This window comes from Rhincodon typus, chromosome 6 (assembly GCF_021869965.1).
Source record: "Rhincodon typus isolate 14 chromosome 6, sRhiTyp1.1, whole genome shotgun sequence".
NCBI classification, from domain to species: Eukaryota; Metazoa; Chordata; class Chondrichthyes; order Orectolobiformes; family Rhincodontidae; genus Rhincodon; species Rhincodon typus.
The window spans coordinates 2,112,472-2,132,631 of record NC_063337.1 but is presented as its reverse complement, the minus strand read 5'-3'; the positions used below and the strand labels follow the sequence as shown (position 1 = coordinate 2,132,631).

The 20,160-nt window shown below is 44.0% G+C and overlaps 1 protein-coding gene across 2 annotated transcripts in view; it reads right to left on the bottom strand.

Moving 5' to 3' along the window:
• The window catches only part of rnf169 (ring finger protein 169), a 34,865-nt gene that overhangs the window by 4,195 nt on the left and 10,510 nt on the right, over nucleotides 1–20,160 (bottom strand). Inside the window, exons 2-5 of one of the 2 annotated variants that reach the window (XM_048597891.1) lie at nucleotides 10,456–10,532; nucleotides 6,569–6,697; nucleotides 3,447–3,565; nucleotides 2,650–2,746 (exon numbers count right to left, since the gene is read on the bottom strand). In XM_048597891.1, the coding sequence (XP_048453848.1) occupies nucleotides 2,650–2,746; nucleotides 3,447–3,565; nucleotides 6,569–6,697; nucleotides 10,456–10,532 (422 nt within the window). Of the gene's footprint in view, nucleotides 1–2,649; nucleotides 2,747–3,446; nucleotides 3,566–6,523; nucleotides 6,698–10,455; nucleotides 10,533–20,160 lie in introns of both variants that reach the window. The other variant, XM_048597892.1, reaches the window with a different exon arrangement.

The following is a 20,160-nucleotide window of genomic DNA, read 5'->3' as shown; positions in this document are numbered from 1 at the left end:
GAGAAAATTCTGAGGGATAAGATATACATGCATTTCGAAAGACACGGTTTGATTAGTTTGATCAGTATGGCTTCGTGCGTGGGAGATCATGCCTCACAAATTTGCTAGAGCTCTTTGAAGAAGTGACCAGGAAGGTTGATGAGGGCAGGGTGGTAGACATAGTCTAAATGGATTTCAGTAACGCCTTGGATAAGGTTCCACATGGTAGGCTGCTCTGGAAGGTTAGATCGCATGGAATCCAGGGAGAGCTGGCAAATTGGATACACAATTGGTTTGATGGTAGTAAGCAGAGGGTAATAGTGGAATGATGCTTGTCAGACTGGAGACCAGTGACTAACGGTGTGCCTCGGGGGTCGGTGTTGAGCCCGTTGCTGTTTGTAATCTATATCAATGATTTGGATGAGAATGTACAAGGCATGATTGATAAGTTTGCGGATGACACTAAAATAGGTAGCATCGTGGACAGTAAGGAAAGTTATCAGAAATAGCAGCAGGACCTTGATCAGCTGGGGAAGTGAACAGAGAAATGGCAAATGGAGTTTAATATAGATAAGTCAGAGGTGTTGCATTTTGGAAAATCAAATCAGGGTAGGAGTTTCATGGGAATGGTAGGGGCATAAGGAGTGTAGTGGAACAGAGGGACCTTGGAGTTCAGGTGCGTGGTTCTCTGAAAGTGGAGTCACACGTAGAAAGGGCAATTAAGGCAGCTTTTGGTACACTGGTTTGATCAGTCAGGGTATTGAGTACAGAAGTTGGGAAGTTATGTTGCAGTTCTGCAGGACATTGGTGAGGCCACACTTGGAGTACTGTGTTCACTTTTGGTCACCTTGCTATTAGACTGGAAAGGGTGCGGAAGCGATTTACGAGGATGTTGTCAGGACTCAAGGGACAAGTTCAGACTGTTTAGAGTGTAGGAGACTGAGGGGGTACTTATAGAAGTGTATAAAGTCATGAGAAGCATGGATAGGGTGAATGCACTCAGTCTTTTTCCCACGGTTGGGTAATCGAGGACGAGAGGGCATCAGTTTAAGGTAAGAGGGGAAAGAATACATGGTAACCTGAGAGAGCAACTGTTTTTTTTTTTTACAGAGAGGGTGGTACGAATATGGAATGAGCTGTCCGCGGAAGTGGTTGAGGTGGGTACATTAACAACATTTAAAAAGCATTTGGACAAATACATGCTTAAGAAAAGTTTAGAAGGATATGGGCCAAATGCAGAGAAATAGGATTAGCACGGATGGACATTTTGGTTGGCATGAACCAGTTTGGGCCGAAAGGGCCTGTCTCCATGCTGTAGGGCTCTATGACTCTATTTCTCACTACTGTAATGATCTTATTCTTTATTAACAACTCCACCTCCTTATCCTTCCTTCCTATCCTTCTGAAATGTCAAATGCCTTGAACATTCAGATCCTGGTCACCTTGCAACTGCTACCATATATTCATTTATGCTATGAATTCATTCTCCTTGCTACGCATGCAGCATGCATTCAGATAGAGAGCCTGTAATATGTCTTTTTACCTCTTAAGTGACCTATTGACCCACAACCTAAAAATGTAATTATTCCACCCATAGGCAAATCCTGAGCAAACCAATACGATCCCTTCTCAAGTCATCCTTCTATCATAGCGGTAATGTCATTAGATTAATAATTCAGAGCCTCCTGGGACTTGAGTTCAAATCCCACCATGGCAGCTATACCTCCCTGATTTAAAATCAATTGATAAATCTGGAATTGAAAGTTACTCTCGGTGACGGTGACCGTGAAAACTACCTGTGATCATTGCAAAAACCCAGCTGGCTCATTAACGTCCTTTAGGGGAGGCAATCTGCCATCCTTACCTGGTCTGTACTACACGTGACTCCAGACCTTCAACTTTCCTTCAGTGTCACTGGGTCAAAATCCTAGATCTCCATCTCTAATGATATTCCGCACGTACCTTCATCAAATGGACTGCAGTGGTTCAAGATGGGGGCTCAACACTACCTTCTCAAGGGTAACTAGGGATAGGCAATAAATGCTGACTCAACTAATGATGTCCACATTCAGTAAATGAATTAAAAAAATCCAGAGCAATGTGGTTGACTCTAAATAACCCTCTGAAATGGTCTAGCAAGCCACTCAGTTCAAGGGGAAACTAGGGATTTGCCTAATACCCATTTACCATTTTTGCCTAATCTGACCTTATTTGTTGGTACATTCCTATACGTGCACATGCTGCCCCTTGCTGTCACACTCTGGCAGTTTCAAATCAGACTGAAAACTGAAAGAAAAGCAGCACTGCCTTAAAATTAGAGACAAACCATCCAGAGGTGACGTCAGGAAGAATTTCTTCACATAAGGGTAGTGGAAAACCAGAAAGCTCTCCCCAGTGAAACCTTTGGATGCTGGGGAACAAGTGGAGCTTTCAAGCTTGAGAATGATAGATTTTTGTTAGGGAGGGATGTATTACGTTAGTGACATCCACAACCCATTAAAGAATAATAAAGTTGAAGGGAACAAATCAGACAGTGAAATTCCTTGTGCATAAGGAACTGTATAATGTTTCCAAATGATTAGCAATTGTTTCAGCACATAAAGGAAGTCAGTCATGTAGCAGGTTACGAGGTCAGCCCAGTCAATGCAGCCCTGCTGAAACCACAAATACCTTGGTTCTGCTGTCAGTGCGAGGTGTCCCTCTTCGGTTCTGGTTGTTTTCTACTGGTGTGCTCCAACTTCGATTCTCCTCCTCGATGCTCAGCATACTGTAACAAGAAGCCAGGGTCACTTCAACAACAACAACATTTACAGAGCTCCTTGAAAGTAGCATAATTTCCTGAGAGACAGTAAGAACTGCCAATGCTGGAGTCTGAGGTAATAGTGTGGAGCTGGAGGAACACAGCAGGCCAGGCAGCGTCAGAGGAGCAGGAAAGCTGACATTTCAGGTCAGGACCCTTCTTCAGAAAATGATAGATAACTTTCTGAGGTACCTTACAGGATTGATTTTCAAACACAAGTCACCAGGTCACTCAGGAGATATCAGGCACAGGTGATGGTCAAAGAAACGTGTTTTAAGGAGGGTCTTAAATGGAGAAGAAAGAAGTGGAGAGGTATAGGTAGTGAATTCCAGAGCATAAGGATCCCAGGCAGTAAAGGCATGGCTACCAATGGTGGACTGATTAAAATCAGGCTTTCCCAAGAGCCAAGATTTATAGGAGCACAGATCTCAGAGGGTTGGAAGGCTGGAGGAGGTTACGAAGAGAGAGGGAGGAGGAACATGGAGGGATTTGAGCATTTCAAAATGGTGTTGTTGCTGGACCAGGAGCTGAGACAGTTGACAAGAGAATAGATTAGAATAATGCACAGAGATAGTGAGTGAATGGAATTCAGTGCGAGTTCAAGGACAGCAAGGGCTGCTCCTTCATTAAAACCACTCTCTTGGCCAAGAGACCAAAGACTAATTACCTTGCAAATCGACCAGATGAACTGGCACTCAGCTTGTTGTTGGCTGCTAAACCCCATTGCCGCGTAGTCATATGTTTCACTGGCTCCTCATTCTCTGAATCAGACATGTTGTCAGTAGCCTGGAGAAGAACATGAATATTTAATCTCATATCGCACTGAAGGAACAGTGGAGCTTCATCCTAAAACATCCGATAACTCCTGGGGGTAACAGATTCACCAGAAGATAGTTTCATTTGTAAATTGGCCTGTTCAGTGCCAATCTATCCCTTCAGGCTCCTACTGCCTGTGTAGCACCGATGGCCAGCACTGAGAAAATGCTGCATTATCCAAGGGCAAGCAATGTGGGAGCGCTGCGTTGTCAGAGTTACTACTCGTGGGAGTGCCATGCTGTCAGAAGTTCAGATCAAGGGAACATCACATTGACAACTGTGATTTATTTTGAATGGAGCACTGAACTTGGGCTCTTACTGCCTTCTTACAATGGACAGACCCCAAAGCATATTAAGAAAAATGGGGCAGCTCTCCCCAATGCCTTCGATCATTAGTGCTAAAAAAAAAAAAAATCATCTGGGCTTGCCACTTGCTTGCTGTAGTGCGCAAGATGTCCAGCGATGATATTTGTCCGTGGGCAGCATCACACCAAGATTACCCGGACGTTGATCCCCTTACTAATTATGGGGCATTGATTACTCACCACTGCAAGGGAGCAGTAAATCACAGAAATGAGAGAGCTCAGAAGGAGGCCATTCACCCCATCTGCATCAATCTACGAACATTTTGACTCAGTGCAAAACCCTTGCCTTTTCCCAATAACACTGCATTTAGTTTTTATTGAAATAATTATCTAATACACTCTTGAATGCTTCAATCGAACCTGCCTCCACCACATATTCAGGCAGTCTGTTCCAGACTCAAACTACTTGCTGTGTGAAAAAAAGATTTTTCTCACCACACACTTGCTTCTTGCAAAACACTTCAAAACTGTGCCCTCTTGTTCTCTATCCATTTACAATGGGAGCAGTTCCTCAATACCTACTCTGTCCAGACCAATCATGACTTTAAAAACCTCTATCAAATCTCCCCTCAGCTTTCACCTCACCAAGGAAAAAAGTCCCAACTTCTTCAATGTTTACTCATAACTAAAGTATCTCATCCCCGGACCCACTTTTGTAAGCCACTTCTGCATTTTCTTCAAGCATTCACATTCTTCCAAAATAGTGATGCCCAGAAATACAGGCAATTCTCCAATATCCAATGTAAGTTCAGCATAACCTCTTTGCTCTTGTACTCTATGAAAGCTCAGGATACAGTATGCCTTATTTTTCTAAATTCATTCCTGGGATGCGTACGTCACTGGCTGGGCCCAGCATTCACTGCCCGTCCCTGGTTGCCCTTGAGAAGGTGACGCTGCAGTCCACCTCCTGTGGGTTGACCCACAATGCCCGTAGGGAGGGAATTCCAGGCTTTTGACCCAGCGACAGTGAAGGAACAGTGATATATTTCCAAGTCAGGATAGTGAGTGGCTTCAAGGAGAACTTCCGGGGGCAGTGTTCCCAAGTGTCTGCTGCCCTTGTCCTTCTAGGTGGAAGTGGTCATGAGTTTGGAAGGTGCTGTGAGAGGATCTTTGGTGATTTTCTGCTGTTACTGACCGTCGGTGGTGGAGGGAGTGGATGCTTGTGGATGTAGTGCCAATACAGTGGGCTGCTTTGTCCTGGATGGTGTCAATCTTCTTGGAGTGTTGTTGGGGCTGCACCCATCCAGACAAGTGGGGAGTATTCCATCACACTCCTGACTTGTGCCTTGTAGAAGGTGGGTCAGGGCTGGGGAGTCAGGAGGTGAGTTACTTGCCGCAGCACCCTTCTGGTTCCGGAGGTCACTGCTTCGTACAGGCGCAGGTGACAGAGGCAGTGGATGAGGTTACTGTAGTGGTTAAAGAACGCAGATCAGCACCACCTTCTACAGGGCAACTGGCAAAAGGCATATTCTGAGAATGAATTTTTAAAAACTATTATATGGTATAAAAGACTCAAAACTTTAGATGGCAGGGGTCGTGGGTTTAGAAGGTGCTGTCCAAGGATAAGAGCATCAGATACATGGGAACACATCACCTGCAAAGTCCCCCCCCCCCCCCCCCCCACCCTGACTCAGAAATTTTTAAAAGAAATTCATTCACGGGATGAGGGCGTCACTGGCTAGGCCAGCATTTACTGCCCATCCCTAATTGCCCAGAGGGCAGTTTAAGAGTGAACCATATAACTTAGAGTCTGGGGTTATATGTTGACCAGACCAGGTAAGGCTGGCAGTTTCCTTTTCTAAAGGACATTAGTGAACCAGATGTTTTGTTGCAACAATCGTCAATTGATTCATGGTCATCATTAGACTTTTAATCTCAAGATTTTTTTTTTTAATGAATGCAAATTCCACCACCTACCATGGTAAGATTCAAACCTGGATAACCAGCATATCACCTGGGTCTCTGGATTCATAGTCCAGCGATAATATTACGCAGCCATCGCTTCCCCGACTATATCACCGTTGCCTGGCCAAAATCCTGGTATTCCCCCCCAGTGGCATTGTCAGCATACAGCACATGGACTGCAGCAGTTTAAGAAGGCAGCTCACCACCACCTTCTCAAGCGGCGAATTGGAACGGCCTATAAACGCTGTCCCAGGCAGGAATGCCAACATCCCACAAGTGAACAAAAACAATTGGATGGTTCTGTACTACACAGCTGCCATTGTATTTTCTGTTAAACACGAAAGAGCCTTCCTCATCCAGCAGCAGCTGCTCAGACATGCAGCCTGACCACTTTCTCCATGTGCTTTCCCCAACAGAAACAGGCAGCTCAGAGAATAAGTCAACAGTTCACTGTGAGTGCATATTATGAGTGAGAGGGAAGGAGCAGGGAGTGAACATCAAGGGGCAAGGAAGCAATGGTGATGGAGGTGCTAGGGCAGGAGCTAAAGGATTAAGAGGCAGGGAAGGATAGAATGGAAGGCAAGGATAGAAGGAGATAAAAAGATAGCAAGGGAAATGAGAAAGAGGAAAAGACAAAGGAGAATTTATAAACACTCACAAAATCTTGACCCCATTTTCTTGCCAGCTCCTCATCCCTCTTCACCTGCTCCATGATTGTTTTCTTTTTTTCCATTTGTTGCTTCTCGTGTTCCCCCTCAGCCAGAATAATCTGAATTATTTCCGCCGTGACCGACTCATCATCTTCCTTCAAGCTCTCCTTCTCCGGCTCGTACTGGAGACGGGAAATGTTGTAATCTCAGTCTCAGTGAACCCACTACACCCTCTCCACCCCACCCTGCATGCAAGTAATGGGGGAAGCTGGATAATTGGACATGAGCAGGGGACATTAGCATTACAGTACCCACAGCCATTACTACCAAAACTGCTTCAATAGTAAGGATTTGTAAATTATACAGCAACTTTAACAGGATGAAACTTCCCATAGTGCTTCACTGGAGTGTAAGCATTTGACAATGTGAGGAGATACTAGGATTTGGTTGACTAACAACTTAACCAAAAGGCAGACAGGTTCAGCGAGGCAATTCCAGAGATCAGGCCTCAGGAAGGTGAAGGCACAGCTGCCCCTGGTGCAGTAATTACACTAGTAGGCAGGAAAGGGGCAATGGGACACAGAACAATACAGCACAGAATGCTCAAGAAGCCAGATTTGGAAGAGCAGAGAGATTTCGTTGTGGCCAACATATCCTCCCATTTGGTTTTAGAGGGCATAAATAATTTAAATCCTGTGCAGAGCTGCACACGGGTGTGAAACTTAAAAACTAACTTGAGCAAAAATTTTCAGGATGCCACTTGGCTGCGCAGCTTAGAAAGAAGACTGGTTTTGGAACTGGGTTACGGAAGTAGAAAGGGAGTAGGGGCAAGGCCACAGATTTAACTCCCCAATGTAGAGATTTATAATTTACTTTCAGAGTCATGACTCCGCTAGTTCCCTCTCTGCAGAAGCAGAGTTGGAGAGTTTGATCTACTGTCTTTTTGTTTCATTCACTCCCCTGCAGTGTTTAGTCTGACTGTTCTCATTCGAGAAGGGCAAAACTAAATTATTAACAGAAGGAATCTCCAGAATTTCCCAGCTTGGACCTAGAGGGTGGAACCTCAGCAAATTACTCTGATACAGATGGGATATTACATGGAGGGCCCTGCCTCACTGTCTTGCTGTATGTAGAAGATTCCAGGACATGATTCAAAAAATCACGTAGCCGTGCCTACTTGGTCATTGCACTACCTTGTCTAATTTCTCACAGAATCATTAAACAAGTTATTTCATCACTGTGGTGGGAAGTTATTGTGTGGAGAATGGCTGCAGCATTCTCCTGCATAAGGGAGAAATCACTGGCTCCGCTTTGAAATAGTAGCCATGGAATTTTGAATATCCACCCAAGACGGCAGACAGATTTCAGTTAAAAGTGGCTCTTCTTCTAACTTGACCCTCTGATAGCAAGGTGTTCCTTCATCCCTGACCCTCCAATGGTGCGGCATTCCCGCAGCCCTGACAGAATGGTGCACCATCATAGCAGATTCCCTGAAGGACAGTGCAGCACTCCGAGTAGTGATTCTTCAATAACATAGCACTCCGTCATGCTGATCCTCAAACAGTGCATTCACTCCTGTAGTACGGTCTGCCAACAGTACTCCGCACTCCCTTGATGCCAACCCTCTGACAACTGCCGCGCTCCCTTGGCACAGACCCTCCGACAGTGCGGTGATCCCCCAGTATTGACCCTCTGACAGTGTGGCGTCTCCTCAGTGCTGATCCTCAGAAGCATGCTAATCTTGGCCTCATTCCAAGAGTGTCAGGGACATGCAAATACTTGTTTCCAAAAGATATGAGCCCAGGAGCTGGGCTGGGACAGTCAGTAAAGATGGTATTGCTCTGGATGCGTCCAGATCTGTGCCACAGAAGGACGGTATTCCAAATTTCATGAGTTCACTCTGCTGTGTATCTGGACCCCAAGTGCCCTTAACTGTATATCCCACAATACACAGAGCTGAAAGTTTGTCTTGAAATTTCCAACTGACCCCCAGGGATCCGCATTTCCAATCCCTTTTGTGTGAGGAAGTGCTTCCTGACAGCCTACGACTATTTTGAAGGTTCTGCTTCTTGTTCGGGACTCTGTCCATCCATCCACTGAGGAAACAGTTTCTATCTACACCACCAAATTCATGAATCATTTCAAATAGAAAACCACTTAAACCCCTGAACTGAAAGGAAAACAGGCAAAGTTCATGTAAGCGGAGTTTGCAATTTAACCCTGAAAAGGCCAGGCAGCTTTCTGGTGAACTCATGCCACAAAGGCAATGTGGGATATCCTTCCTGAGGTTTAGCACAATTGAGTGCAGTCACTTTAGATGTCTTCCACAATTGATACATTCTTTCACTGCTTGTATATCTGCCACAAAGGGCCTTCATTCTATTAGCAGTTTGGATTGATTGATTTTTCACAGATTAATTTTTAGGGATTTGACTACTTGACCTCCGATAATCCCTATATTATTCAAGACTCCGATCAGTGATTTGCGCTGGGGGAGCGTGAGGGGCAGGGTGCGTGCAGACTGGACTGAACCACCAAAATCAAACAGCTCATTCAGCATCACATGGTAAACAGCATCTTAGTGGTGAGCCACCTTCTTGAACTTCTGAAGTCTGTATGATATAGGGACACCTACAGCGCTCAGAAGGAGCAATTTGCATGATTTTAACCCAGCAACAGTAAAGGACCAGCAAAATATTTCAGGATGGTGAGTAGCTTGTGTAAAACTTACAGGTGGTGGTGTTCCCATATATCTGCTGCCCTTATCCTTCTAGATGGCAGTACTGGGCTTGGAAGGCGCTAAGGAGCCTTGCTAAGTTGCTGCAGTGCATCTTTTAGAGGCTTCCTGACACAAAAGGGAGTGGAAATGTGGATCTCTGGGGGTCAATTGGAAATTTCAAGACAAATTTTCAGGTCTGAGTATTCCAGGATATATCGTTAAGGACAGAGTCCAGATACACATCAGGGTGAACTCTCAAAAGTTGGAATGCCCTCGTTCCATGGCACAGACCCAGACACATCCACGGCAATATCACGACTGTCCCAGCCCAGCTCCTGGGCTCCACACTGTTGTCACTGTGCAGTGGTCAGGGAGTGCATGTTGAAGGTGGTGGATAAAGGTGCCAATCAAGTGGGCCCTTTATCCTGGATGGTGTCAACCTTCTTGAGCATTGTTGGAGCTGTGCTCATCCAGACAAGTGGGGGGTATTTCGTACACTCTGACTTATGCCTTGCAGACAGCCAGGAGGTTAAGTTACATTCTGAGAATATTCAGCCTCTGCCACGTCCTTTTGGCACAGGATTTATATGACTAATCCAGTTCAGTTTCTGGTTAATAGTAATCACTAGAATGTTAATGGCAGAAATTCAATAGTATTATCACAGAATGTCAAGAGGTGATGTTTAGATTCTCTCATGGAGACAGCTACTGATGGCTGTAATGTCTGGAGGCCTACTGCTTGGTAGGACTATTGGAGGAGGCAAGCACAAATAAAAAGCTCAGCTTGTGAGAAGAGAGCCCAGAGAAAACAGAAACTAGTGACTACTGCACCTTCTCAGTCCAATGTCTTCCTCTGCAGCAAATGCGGCAAAGATTGCCAATGGCAGAGTGGGGTTCAGGAGCCCCAGAAGATGATGCTGAAAGAGTTGACAACCACAGTTCAACCAGCATCTAATAAAAAGGAGGGCTGCCACATACTACATTGAGATCACCACTGACTGGCACTTGTGTGACATGAACAGAATTTACTCATGAGCTCAGGCCTGGAACACAACCGTAGAACATGCGTTTCCTCCAAAGCGACATCAGCAACAAATGGTTACGGTGCAACTTATTCCAGGGAGACAGTGAGGTTATTCTCCAGCCCACGAACCCCTGCCCATTCCCCTCCTCATTCTAAAAACAATTGACTGAAGTAACTGAAGTGACAGAGGACAGTACCTGTCGGAGTTGGTTCTCAAGCCCCTCCCGGACATCACCTGCTTTACTCAGCACCAGAGGAGCACGGAACACTGGCTCTGTAAGCACAAAACAAAACAGAAACTCACTAAAGGCAAACCCAACTCCAATCAGATGAGGTTTCAGAAGTAGCCAATACCTTTTGTCCATCAAGTTCTGATAATCAAAGAGCCATATAGCACTGGAGAAGTCATCCAGCCCATTCGACCTGTGCTGATCCTTTAGTAGAACTATTTAATTAGTCTCACTACTCCCAGTTTTTTTCCCTCTACAGCCTGGAAATTTCCCCATCCATTCTTACTGAAAAAAAAAAGACATGTCGTCAAAGCTTTTCATTTTGCCCTCATCAGGACAATTTGCAGGATCACCAGTGTAAAGAGGGAACAAAATCTTTAAACTGTATCAGAATAAGTACTAATTAGAACATAGAACATAGAATAGTACAGCACAGTACAGGCCCTTCGGCCCACGATGTTGTGCTGAACTTCTACCCTAATCCTAAGGTCTATCTAACTTTCACCCCTACCTTATACTATCATCCATATGCCTAATAGCCGCTTAAATGCCCCTAAAGAGGCCGACTCCACTACCCTCTCGGCAATGCATTCCACGCCCCCTACCCTCTCGGCAATGCATTCCACGCCCCTACCACACTGAGTAAAGAACCTACCTCTGACATCTCCCCTATATCTACCTCCACTCACTTTAAAACTATGCCCCCTCGTAATAGCTACCTCCACCCTAGGAAAAAGTCTCTGGCTGTCTACTCTATCTACACCTCTGATCATTTTGTACACCTCCATCAAGTCACCGGTCATCCTTCGTCGTTCTAATGAGAAAAGCCCTAGCTCTCTCAACCTTTTCTCGTAAGACCTTCCCTCCATTCCAGGCAACATCCTGCTAAATCTCCTCTGCACCTTTTCCAACGCCTCCACATCTTTCCTGCAATGGGGCGACCAGAACTGGACACAATACTCCAGATGTGGCCGAACCAGGCTTTTGTATAGCTGGAGTATAACTTCACGGCTTTTGAACTCAATCCCTCTATTAATGAAAGCTAACACACCATACGCCTTCTTAACAACTCTATCCACCTGGGTGGCAGCTTTCAGGGAACTGTGAACATGAACCCCAAGATCCCTCTGCTCCCCCACACTGCCAAGAATCTTTCCATTAACCCTGTATTCTGCTTTCAAGTTTGTCTTTCCAAAGTGAATCACCTCACACTTTCCAGGGTTAAACTCCATCTGCCACTTCTCAGCCCAGCTCTGCATCCTATCAATGTCCCTTTAGAACAGCCCTCCACACTGTCCACAATGCGACCCACCTTCATATCGTCAGCGAATTTGCTAATCCACCCTTCCACTCCTTCATCCAAATCATTTACAAAAATCACAAATAGAAGAGGACCCAGGAGAGATCCTTGTGGTACACCACTTGTAACTGAGCACCACGCTGAATATTTTCCGTCCACTACCACCCTTTGTCTTCTAAGGGTCAGCCAAATCTGAATCCAATCTGCCACATTCCCCCATCCCATGCCTCCTTACCTTCTGCATGAGCCTACCATGGGGAACCTTATCAAACGCCTTACTTAAATCCATGTATACCACATCCACTGCTCCACCTTCATCCATGTGTTTGGTCACCTCTTCAAAGAATTCAATAAGGTTTGTGAGGCATGATCTACCCCTCACAAATCCATGCTGACTATCACAAATCAAACTGTGCCTTTCCAAGTGATCATAAATCCTATCTCTCAGAGCCCTTTCCAATAATTTGCCCACCACTGACGTAAGACTAACTGGCCTGTAATTTCCAGGGTTATCCCTATTCCCTTTTTTGAACAAGGGGATGACGTTTGCCTCTCTCCAATCTTGAAATCCAGCATGAAACTAGAAGATTGGGAAAACTTTAAAGGTCAACAGAAAACCACAAAAAGAGCTATAAAGAAAAGTAAGATAGAACTTGAGAAAAAACTAGCACAGAATATAAAGACAGATAGCAAAAGTTTCTATAAATATATAAAACGAAGAAGAGTAGCTAAAGTAAACATTGGCCCTTTAGAGGATGAGAAGGGGAATTTAGTTATGGGATATGATGAAATGGCCGAGGCATTGAACGGGTATTTTGTATCGGTCTTCACAGTGGAGGACACTAATAACATGCCAGTAATTGACAAAGACATGAAGGTAGGTGAGGACCTGGAAACAATCATTATTACGGAAGAGTTGGGCAAGCTAATGGAGCTAAGGATTGATAAGTCTCCTGGCCCTGATGGAATGCATCTCAGGGTTCTAAAAGAGATGGCGGGAGAAATAGCAGGTGCACTGGCGGTAATTTTCCAAAATTCGCTGGACTCTGGGGCAGTCCCAGCAGATTAGAAAACAGCAAATGTGACGCCAATGTTTAAAAAGGGAAGTACACAAAAGATGGGGAATTATAGACTGGTTAGCTTAACCTCTGTAGTGGGGAAGATGCTCAAGTCTATTATCAAGGAAGAAATAGCAAGGCATCTTGATAGAAATTGTCCTGTTGGGCAGACGCAGCATGGGTTCATGAAGGGCAGGTCATGCTTGACAAATCTTTTGGAATTCTATGAAGACATTACGAGCAAGGTGGACAATGGGGACCCAATGGATGTGGTGTACCTAGATTTCCAAAAGGCCTTCGACAAGGTGCCGCACAAGAGGCTACTGCATAAGATAAGGATGCATGGCGTTAAGGATAAAGTATTAGCATGGATAGAGGATTGGTTGACTAACAGGAAGCAAAGAGTGGGGATAAATGAGTGCTATTCTAGCTGGCAGTCAGTGACTAGTGGTGTGCCTCAGGGATCGGTGTTGGGACCGCAATTATTTACAATTTATATAGATGATTTGGAGTTGGGGACCACACGTAGGGTGTCAAATTTTGCAGATGACACCAAGATGAGTGGCAGAGCAAAGTGTGCAGAGGACTGTGAAACTTTGCAGAGGAACACAGATACATAGAGTGAGTGGGCAAAGATCTGGCAGATGGAATACAATGTAAATAAATGTGAAGTCATACATTTTGGTAGGAGTAATAGTAAAAAGGATTATTACTTGAATGGTAAAAAGTTGCAGCATGCTGCTATGCAGAGGGACCTGGGTGTCCTTGTGCATGAATCACAGAAGGTAGGTCTGCAGGTACAACAAGTAATTAGGAAGGCAAATGGAATTTTGTCCTTCATTGCTAAAGGGACTGAGATTAAAAGCAGAGAGGTTATGTTGCAGCTATACAAGGTGCTGGTGAGGCCACACCTGGAGCACTGTGTGCAGTTTTGGTCTCCTTACTTGAGAAAGGATGGAGGGGGTGCAAAGAAGGTTCACTAGGTTGATTCCGGAGTTGAGGGGGTTGGCTTATGAGGAGATACTGAGTAGATTGGGATTATATTCATTGGAATTCAGAAGATTGAGGGGGGATCTTATAGAAACATATAAAATTATGAAGGGAATGGATAAGATAGAAGTAGAGAGGATGCTTCCACTGGCAGGTGAAGCTAGGACAAGAGGGCATAGCCTCAAGATTAGAGGGAGCAGATTTAGGACTGAATTGAGAAGGAACTTCTTCACCCAGAGGGTTGTTAATCTATGGAATTCCTTGCCCAGTGAAGTAGTTGACGCTACTTCAGTAAACATTTTTAAAGGTAAGATAGATTTTTTTTGTACAATAAAGGAATTAAGGGATACAGTGAGAACGCGGGTAAGTGGATCTGAGTCCACGAAAAGATCAGCCATGATCTTAATGGATGGCGGAGCAGGCTCGAAGGGCCGGACGGCCTACTCCTGCTCCTAGTTCTTATGTTCTTCCGGCACTATACCCGTGGACAGTGAGGACAAAAAGATCATCACCAAAGGTTCTGCGATCTCTTCCCTTGCTTCCCATAGAATCCTTGGATAAATCCCATCAGGCCTGGGGGACTTGTCTATCTTCAACTTCCTCAAAATTCCTAGCACATCTTCCTTACTAACATCGACATCAATTGGTTGGCGAGTGAACTCTGATTGGTAGAGGCATTGCCATGAAGAATGCAATGTTGTTCTCCTTTACTTAGAATTTCTTGCAAATTGTTCTGAGTGCAAGATGAAAAGATTTTATCAAGTGTGCCTCTTTTCAGCAATACTCAAGTTCCAAACTACTAAACTAACGTAGAAATTATTGAATCAGCTTTCAGGCCTCATACTTGCACTCATCCTTTCACCAATTATCTTCAGTCTGTGTCCTCTGGTTACCAGCCCTCTCCCCAGAAGAAATCATTACTCCCTATTTTCTCTGGTCCCTCATAATTTGGAATTCAGACAAGGTTCTACAACGAGAGAAGATGTGTGTTGTGACTGTGAATGTAAATAGCAAACACTTTATTCTCAGCCTCTGCACCTGGCTACGTTCTGGACTCAATTTGCCTTTAGAACATGGAGGCTTGAAATGATTGACATAACAGTGAGGGGAACAGACCTGGTAAGTAAGGCTATAAGGTTTATTGAATCACACAGTACTAAAGAAGTCCTTCAGCCCTTCTCTATTGCCAAGGTTCATAGTTGTTCAGTTCACACTGCTTGACTGAGTCAAAAGTTAAGATTTAGAGCACAGGAGGCCATTCATCCCATCATGCCTGTGTCAGCTGCTAAACAGCCTAACGCTATGCCCAAGCACTGGGTTGTGACCTGAAACACATCACATATGGAAATCTGAATGGCACAGATGCAGAGACATGTTGTTAACGCTTTTCATCTTGCACTCAACAGGAAAAATGCAAGAATGCCAAATTTCATCAATCTCAACAACTTATTCTGGAGGAGAAAAGGGAACTGATTGGCTGAAACATTTTATGGAGAAATCAAAAAGGATATAGCTGCTCCCTAAGCTCTTGTGTAACTCAAAAAAAGGAAGCAAAGCTTGAACATTTCCCTTTAGTTCACAGATAATAGGCCTGTTACAAATGTTGTTGCTTCTAGTAAATAAGCCTTGTAATGAGGTCAACTAATCATCTTACACTGGTGGTTAATGCAGCTATGAGCACATTCAGGAATGTTTATCAAGTGCTGCCCAATCAAAACAAATCACAAAACAAAATATTCAGTGATAGACTTGTTGATTCAATCCCACCTTGGCCTAAATAAAGATTTGCAAAATATGTTTAAAAATTAGGAAATATAAAACTCGTTTCACTCAAAATGACCATGAAATTGTTAAGATATAGATCAGCTGCAATGGAACTGAATGGCAGAATAGCACCAGGAGACTTTTTAAAATTCATTTTTGGGATGTGGGCATCACTGCCTGGCCAACATTTATTACCTGTCCCTATTTGCCCTTCAGAAGGTGGTGGTGTGCTGTCTTCTTGAACCACAGCAGTCCACCTGCTGTGGGTTGACCCACAATGCCACGAGGGACAGAATTCCAGTATTTTGACTTAACGGCACTGAAGGAACGGCGATATAGTTCCAAGTCAGGATGGTGAGTGACTTGGAGGGGAACTTGAAAGTGGTGGTGTTCCCGTGTATCTGCTGCCCTTGTCCTTCTAGATGGAAGTGGTCGTGGGTTTGGAAGGTGCTGTCTGAGGATCTTTGGTGAATTTCTGCAGTGCATCTTGTAGGTTGTACACACTGCTGCTACTGAGCGTCGGTGGTGGAAGAAGTGGATGCTTGTGGATGTGGTGCCAATAAAGTAGGCTGTTTTGTCCTGGATGGTGTCAATCTTCTTGAGTGTTGATGGAGTCACACCCATCCAGGCAAGTGGGGAGTTTTCCATCACACTCCTGACTTGTGCCGCGTAGATGGTGGGCAGGCTTTGGAGAGTCAGGAGGTGAGTTACTCGCCGCAGTATTCCTAGCTTCTGGCCTGCTCTTGTTGCTAGTGTTTATGTGGTGAGTCCAGTTGAGTTTCTGGTCAATGATAACACCCAGCATGTTGATAGTGTGGGTTTAGTGATGTTAACACCGTTGAACGTCAAGGGGCGGTGGTTGGATTGTCTCTTATTGGTGATGTCATAGCCTAGCACTTGTGTGGTGCAAATGTCACTTGCCACTTGTCAGTCCAAGCTGGACAACAGCACAAGCAAGAGGCCCTAACTAAGGAATTTGAAAACTAACAACATTCAGACATTTATGAAGGACACAATGTGAGTTTAACAGCCCTTCCAAATCTTTGAAGGGTCTATGGCATTTTGAAGATCATTGCTGAACAGCTCTAGCATTATACCTGGCAGCCAGAAACAATCTGAGGTCTACACTATCTAATTTACACACTTGCAGACACATATACACACAAACTAGGGGAGAGTCTATCGCCACCTCAGGTTGTCTCAAAGCACTACAACATGACATATCCGTTTTTAAAGTGTAGCCGATAGAGTCTAATTCGCACACAGCTGAATACTATCGGCCCAGGATACAGGCACGAACTCTCCTTGCTTTGAGGCTTGAGCACAACATTGGAGGTTGGCACTGCCAATGCTGTACTGAAGGAGTGGAAAACTGTCAGAAATACCATTTTCTGGATGAATCTATAATCGAAGGACCTGTCTGCCCTCTAAGGTGGATGTCTAAGATTCCACTCAAAGTTGGGATACTCCTCAGCCTTCGTCCCTCAAACAACGTTATGCAAACCTTTTATATTGATAATCTTTTATCATATTGCCGTTTGTGAGATCTTGCCGTGCACACATTTGCTGCAATGTTTCCTACATTATAATAGGGGTTAGTGTTCAAAAATACTTTATTATTTGTGAAACACTTTGAATGTCTCAAAGTACCCAAAAAAGTTACATATAAACAAAAGTCTTTCCCCCCCCATTGGTGATGGGGGATCTTTCACTATAATCTGGGTGGGAAAATGGGGCCTGTTCATCAAGGACACAGCATCTCAAACAGTCTAGCACTCCCTCAGCACTAGCACCAGAAGCATCAGCTTGAGTCTCTGGAATGAGGTCATAAACACATGATGGCCTGACTCAGCAGACACTATTACTAACTAAGCCAAGGCTGATCTGCAACAGCTACCAGCCACAACTACAGATGTTGATGATCTGAAATAAAAACAGAAACAGCTGGAGAAAGTCAGCAGGTCTGGCAGCATCAGCTTCCCGCTAAAATTCACCATCACTTTCTGATTTTATTTTAGATCTCTAGCATCCACAGTACTTTGCTTTTATTTTAGCCATTTTATTTATTTAAGTATTTAGTGACCAACTGTAGTTGTACAGTTGACATTGCTGAGACTGCGGTGTCACACGTAGGTCAGATCAGATAAAGGTAGGAGATTTTCCTTATTTAAAGGATATTATAGTCATAGACGTCTACTACACAGGAAAAATACCTTTGGTCCATTGAGTCTGTGCTGGTCAAAACAACCACCTAACTATCTTAATCCCATTTTCTAGCACCTGACATCGCAAGTACACGTCTAAACACTGAAATGTTATTATGAGGGTTTCTGCTTCTACCACCCTTACAGGCAGTGAGTTCCAGATTCCAAACTACCCGCAGTAATTTTTTTTCCTCCCTCACATCCCCTTTAAACCTTCTGCCTCTTAGTTTAAATCTGTGGATAGACTGGGATTTTTGAATTTTGAACTAGATTTCTGAAGAACGGTCTAGACCCGAAATGTCAGCTTTCCTGCTCGGCCTGCTGTGTTCCTCCAGCTCTACACCTTGTATGAGTTAGGAGTTTGTATCAGGAAGTTATAGGAAGTTTAAATCTAAGTCCCCATTACTTTCCAATTATCAGGTCACAGTGTCCTGACTAAGGGTCACATCATCTTACAACAGAGGAGGTCATTCCTTGCAATAGCTAGACTATTAATCCAAACACAAAAACAGAACAGAAAACAGCCAGTCTGGCAGTATCTGTGAAGAAAAATCAGAGTTAATGTTTTGGGTCCAATGACCCTTCCTTCTGATGCTGCCAGACTTGCTGAGCTTTTCTAGCAACTTCTGTTTTTGTTCCTGATTTACAGTATCCACAGTTCTTTCAGATTTTATTAATCCAGAGACCCAGGTAATGTTCTGGGGATCCAGATTCAAATCCTGCAAACATAGGAGGAGAGTGGTCAATCAAGACTTTTTTTAAAATCAAAGAGCAAAGTGTATTTAAGGTGCTCTTGTGATACAGTGGTAGTGTCTTTACTTCTGAGCCAGGAGGTCTGGGTTAAAATCCCACCTGGTCGCGGTGTCATAACATCACTGAACAGGTTGGTTAGAAAATACCTTAGAAATTACTGAGCCTGCAAAAAATCGCTAGTCAGAATGTTATGTAGAGATGTGCAAATTTTACTACAAGAAAGTTACTAAGAACATACCAAGGTAAGAGGCTTCAGCAATGAGGAGACGTGAAAGAAACAGATGCATTTTTTGTTTTGAAAGACACTCAACAGGAGAGATTTTGGTAATGCATAAAAAAGGGAAAGACATTTCTAATGGTCAGTGAATCTGTAAGTTCAGAACACATTTAAATTCTCACAAGGGAAGGAGAATGTTAGGAGAATCTTATGCTTTTTACAGCACTGATCTTATCGTTAGGACATTGGATGTCGCACCAAAAACAGAATCTAAACTGGCCCTTATAAAGGGAGGTAGAGAAACAGGGGAGGGAAAAGATAAGATTTGGGATCAAAAGGAGGTGTGGTGTGGTGTGGGGAGGGGATTTAGTGACACAGTTTTGTCACAGGGACAGCAGAAAAGTGATGTACCAAATGACCCTGCCTGTGCTGTAGTGTCCTACCCACTAACTTTAACCCAAACAAAGTGCAGCCAGTTACATGCCTGGGCAAGTCCTGAGTGAGAAAACTCTCAGAGGCAGGCAAAATTATTACGTGGTTCAAGCTTTGGTTCCTGATTGAATCAGATTTGAAACAGGCAGTTCAAAAACTTCACAAGTTCGACTCCACTAAGAAGTAAGACTGTAAAAACTCTTCAGTTTCCCTGCATATCTACATATACCTTTTCACTGTCACAGATATCTCACAAAACTCCCTCTGATCCAATTCTTCTCATTCCCTGAACTATGCAAAATTGGCCCGTTCACTCTCACCAGCCATCATTTTCTAAACAAAAATTAATTTGTTCATGACGTATCAGCGTCTTGCAGGGCAAGTAAAAATCAATCACATTGCTGTAGGGCTGGAGTCACATGTAGGCCAGACCAAGTAAAGTGATTTATCTTAAAGAATAGGGAAGGATATTAGAGAAACAGATGGGGTTTTACAACGATCAATGTTAAATTTCACAGTCACATTACTGAGACCAGCTTTCAATTCCAGCTGTATTAATTGATTTTAAATCTGGTAGGTACAGCTGCCGTGGGACTTGAACCTGAATTACTAACCTAATGACATTTCCACTATACCACTGTCACCCCAATCAGAAGAATGACTCAATATGGAATTAGGTTGGTTTGATCAAGATTAGTCTAGGGGCTAGACTTGTTACACTTGTAAGTTATGGAATCAATTCCAGATTTATTAATGGAATTTAAATACCATCGGCTGCCAATGGTGGGATTTGAAGCCATGTTCCCAGAACATCACCTGAGCCTCTGGATTACTAGTCCAGTGGCTACTACATCACCTCTCCATTTCTCATTCAACCTTCTCTGTTCCCAGCACAATCCTTGGTCTCCCAATGCACATCTCTTCGTTGCAGAGCTCAAACCCCTTAACACAAAC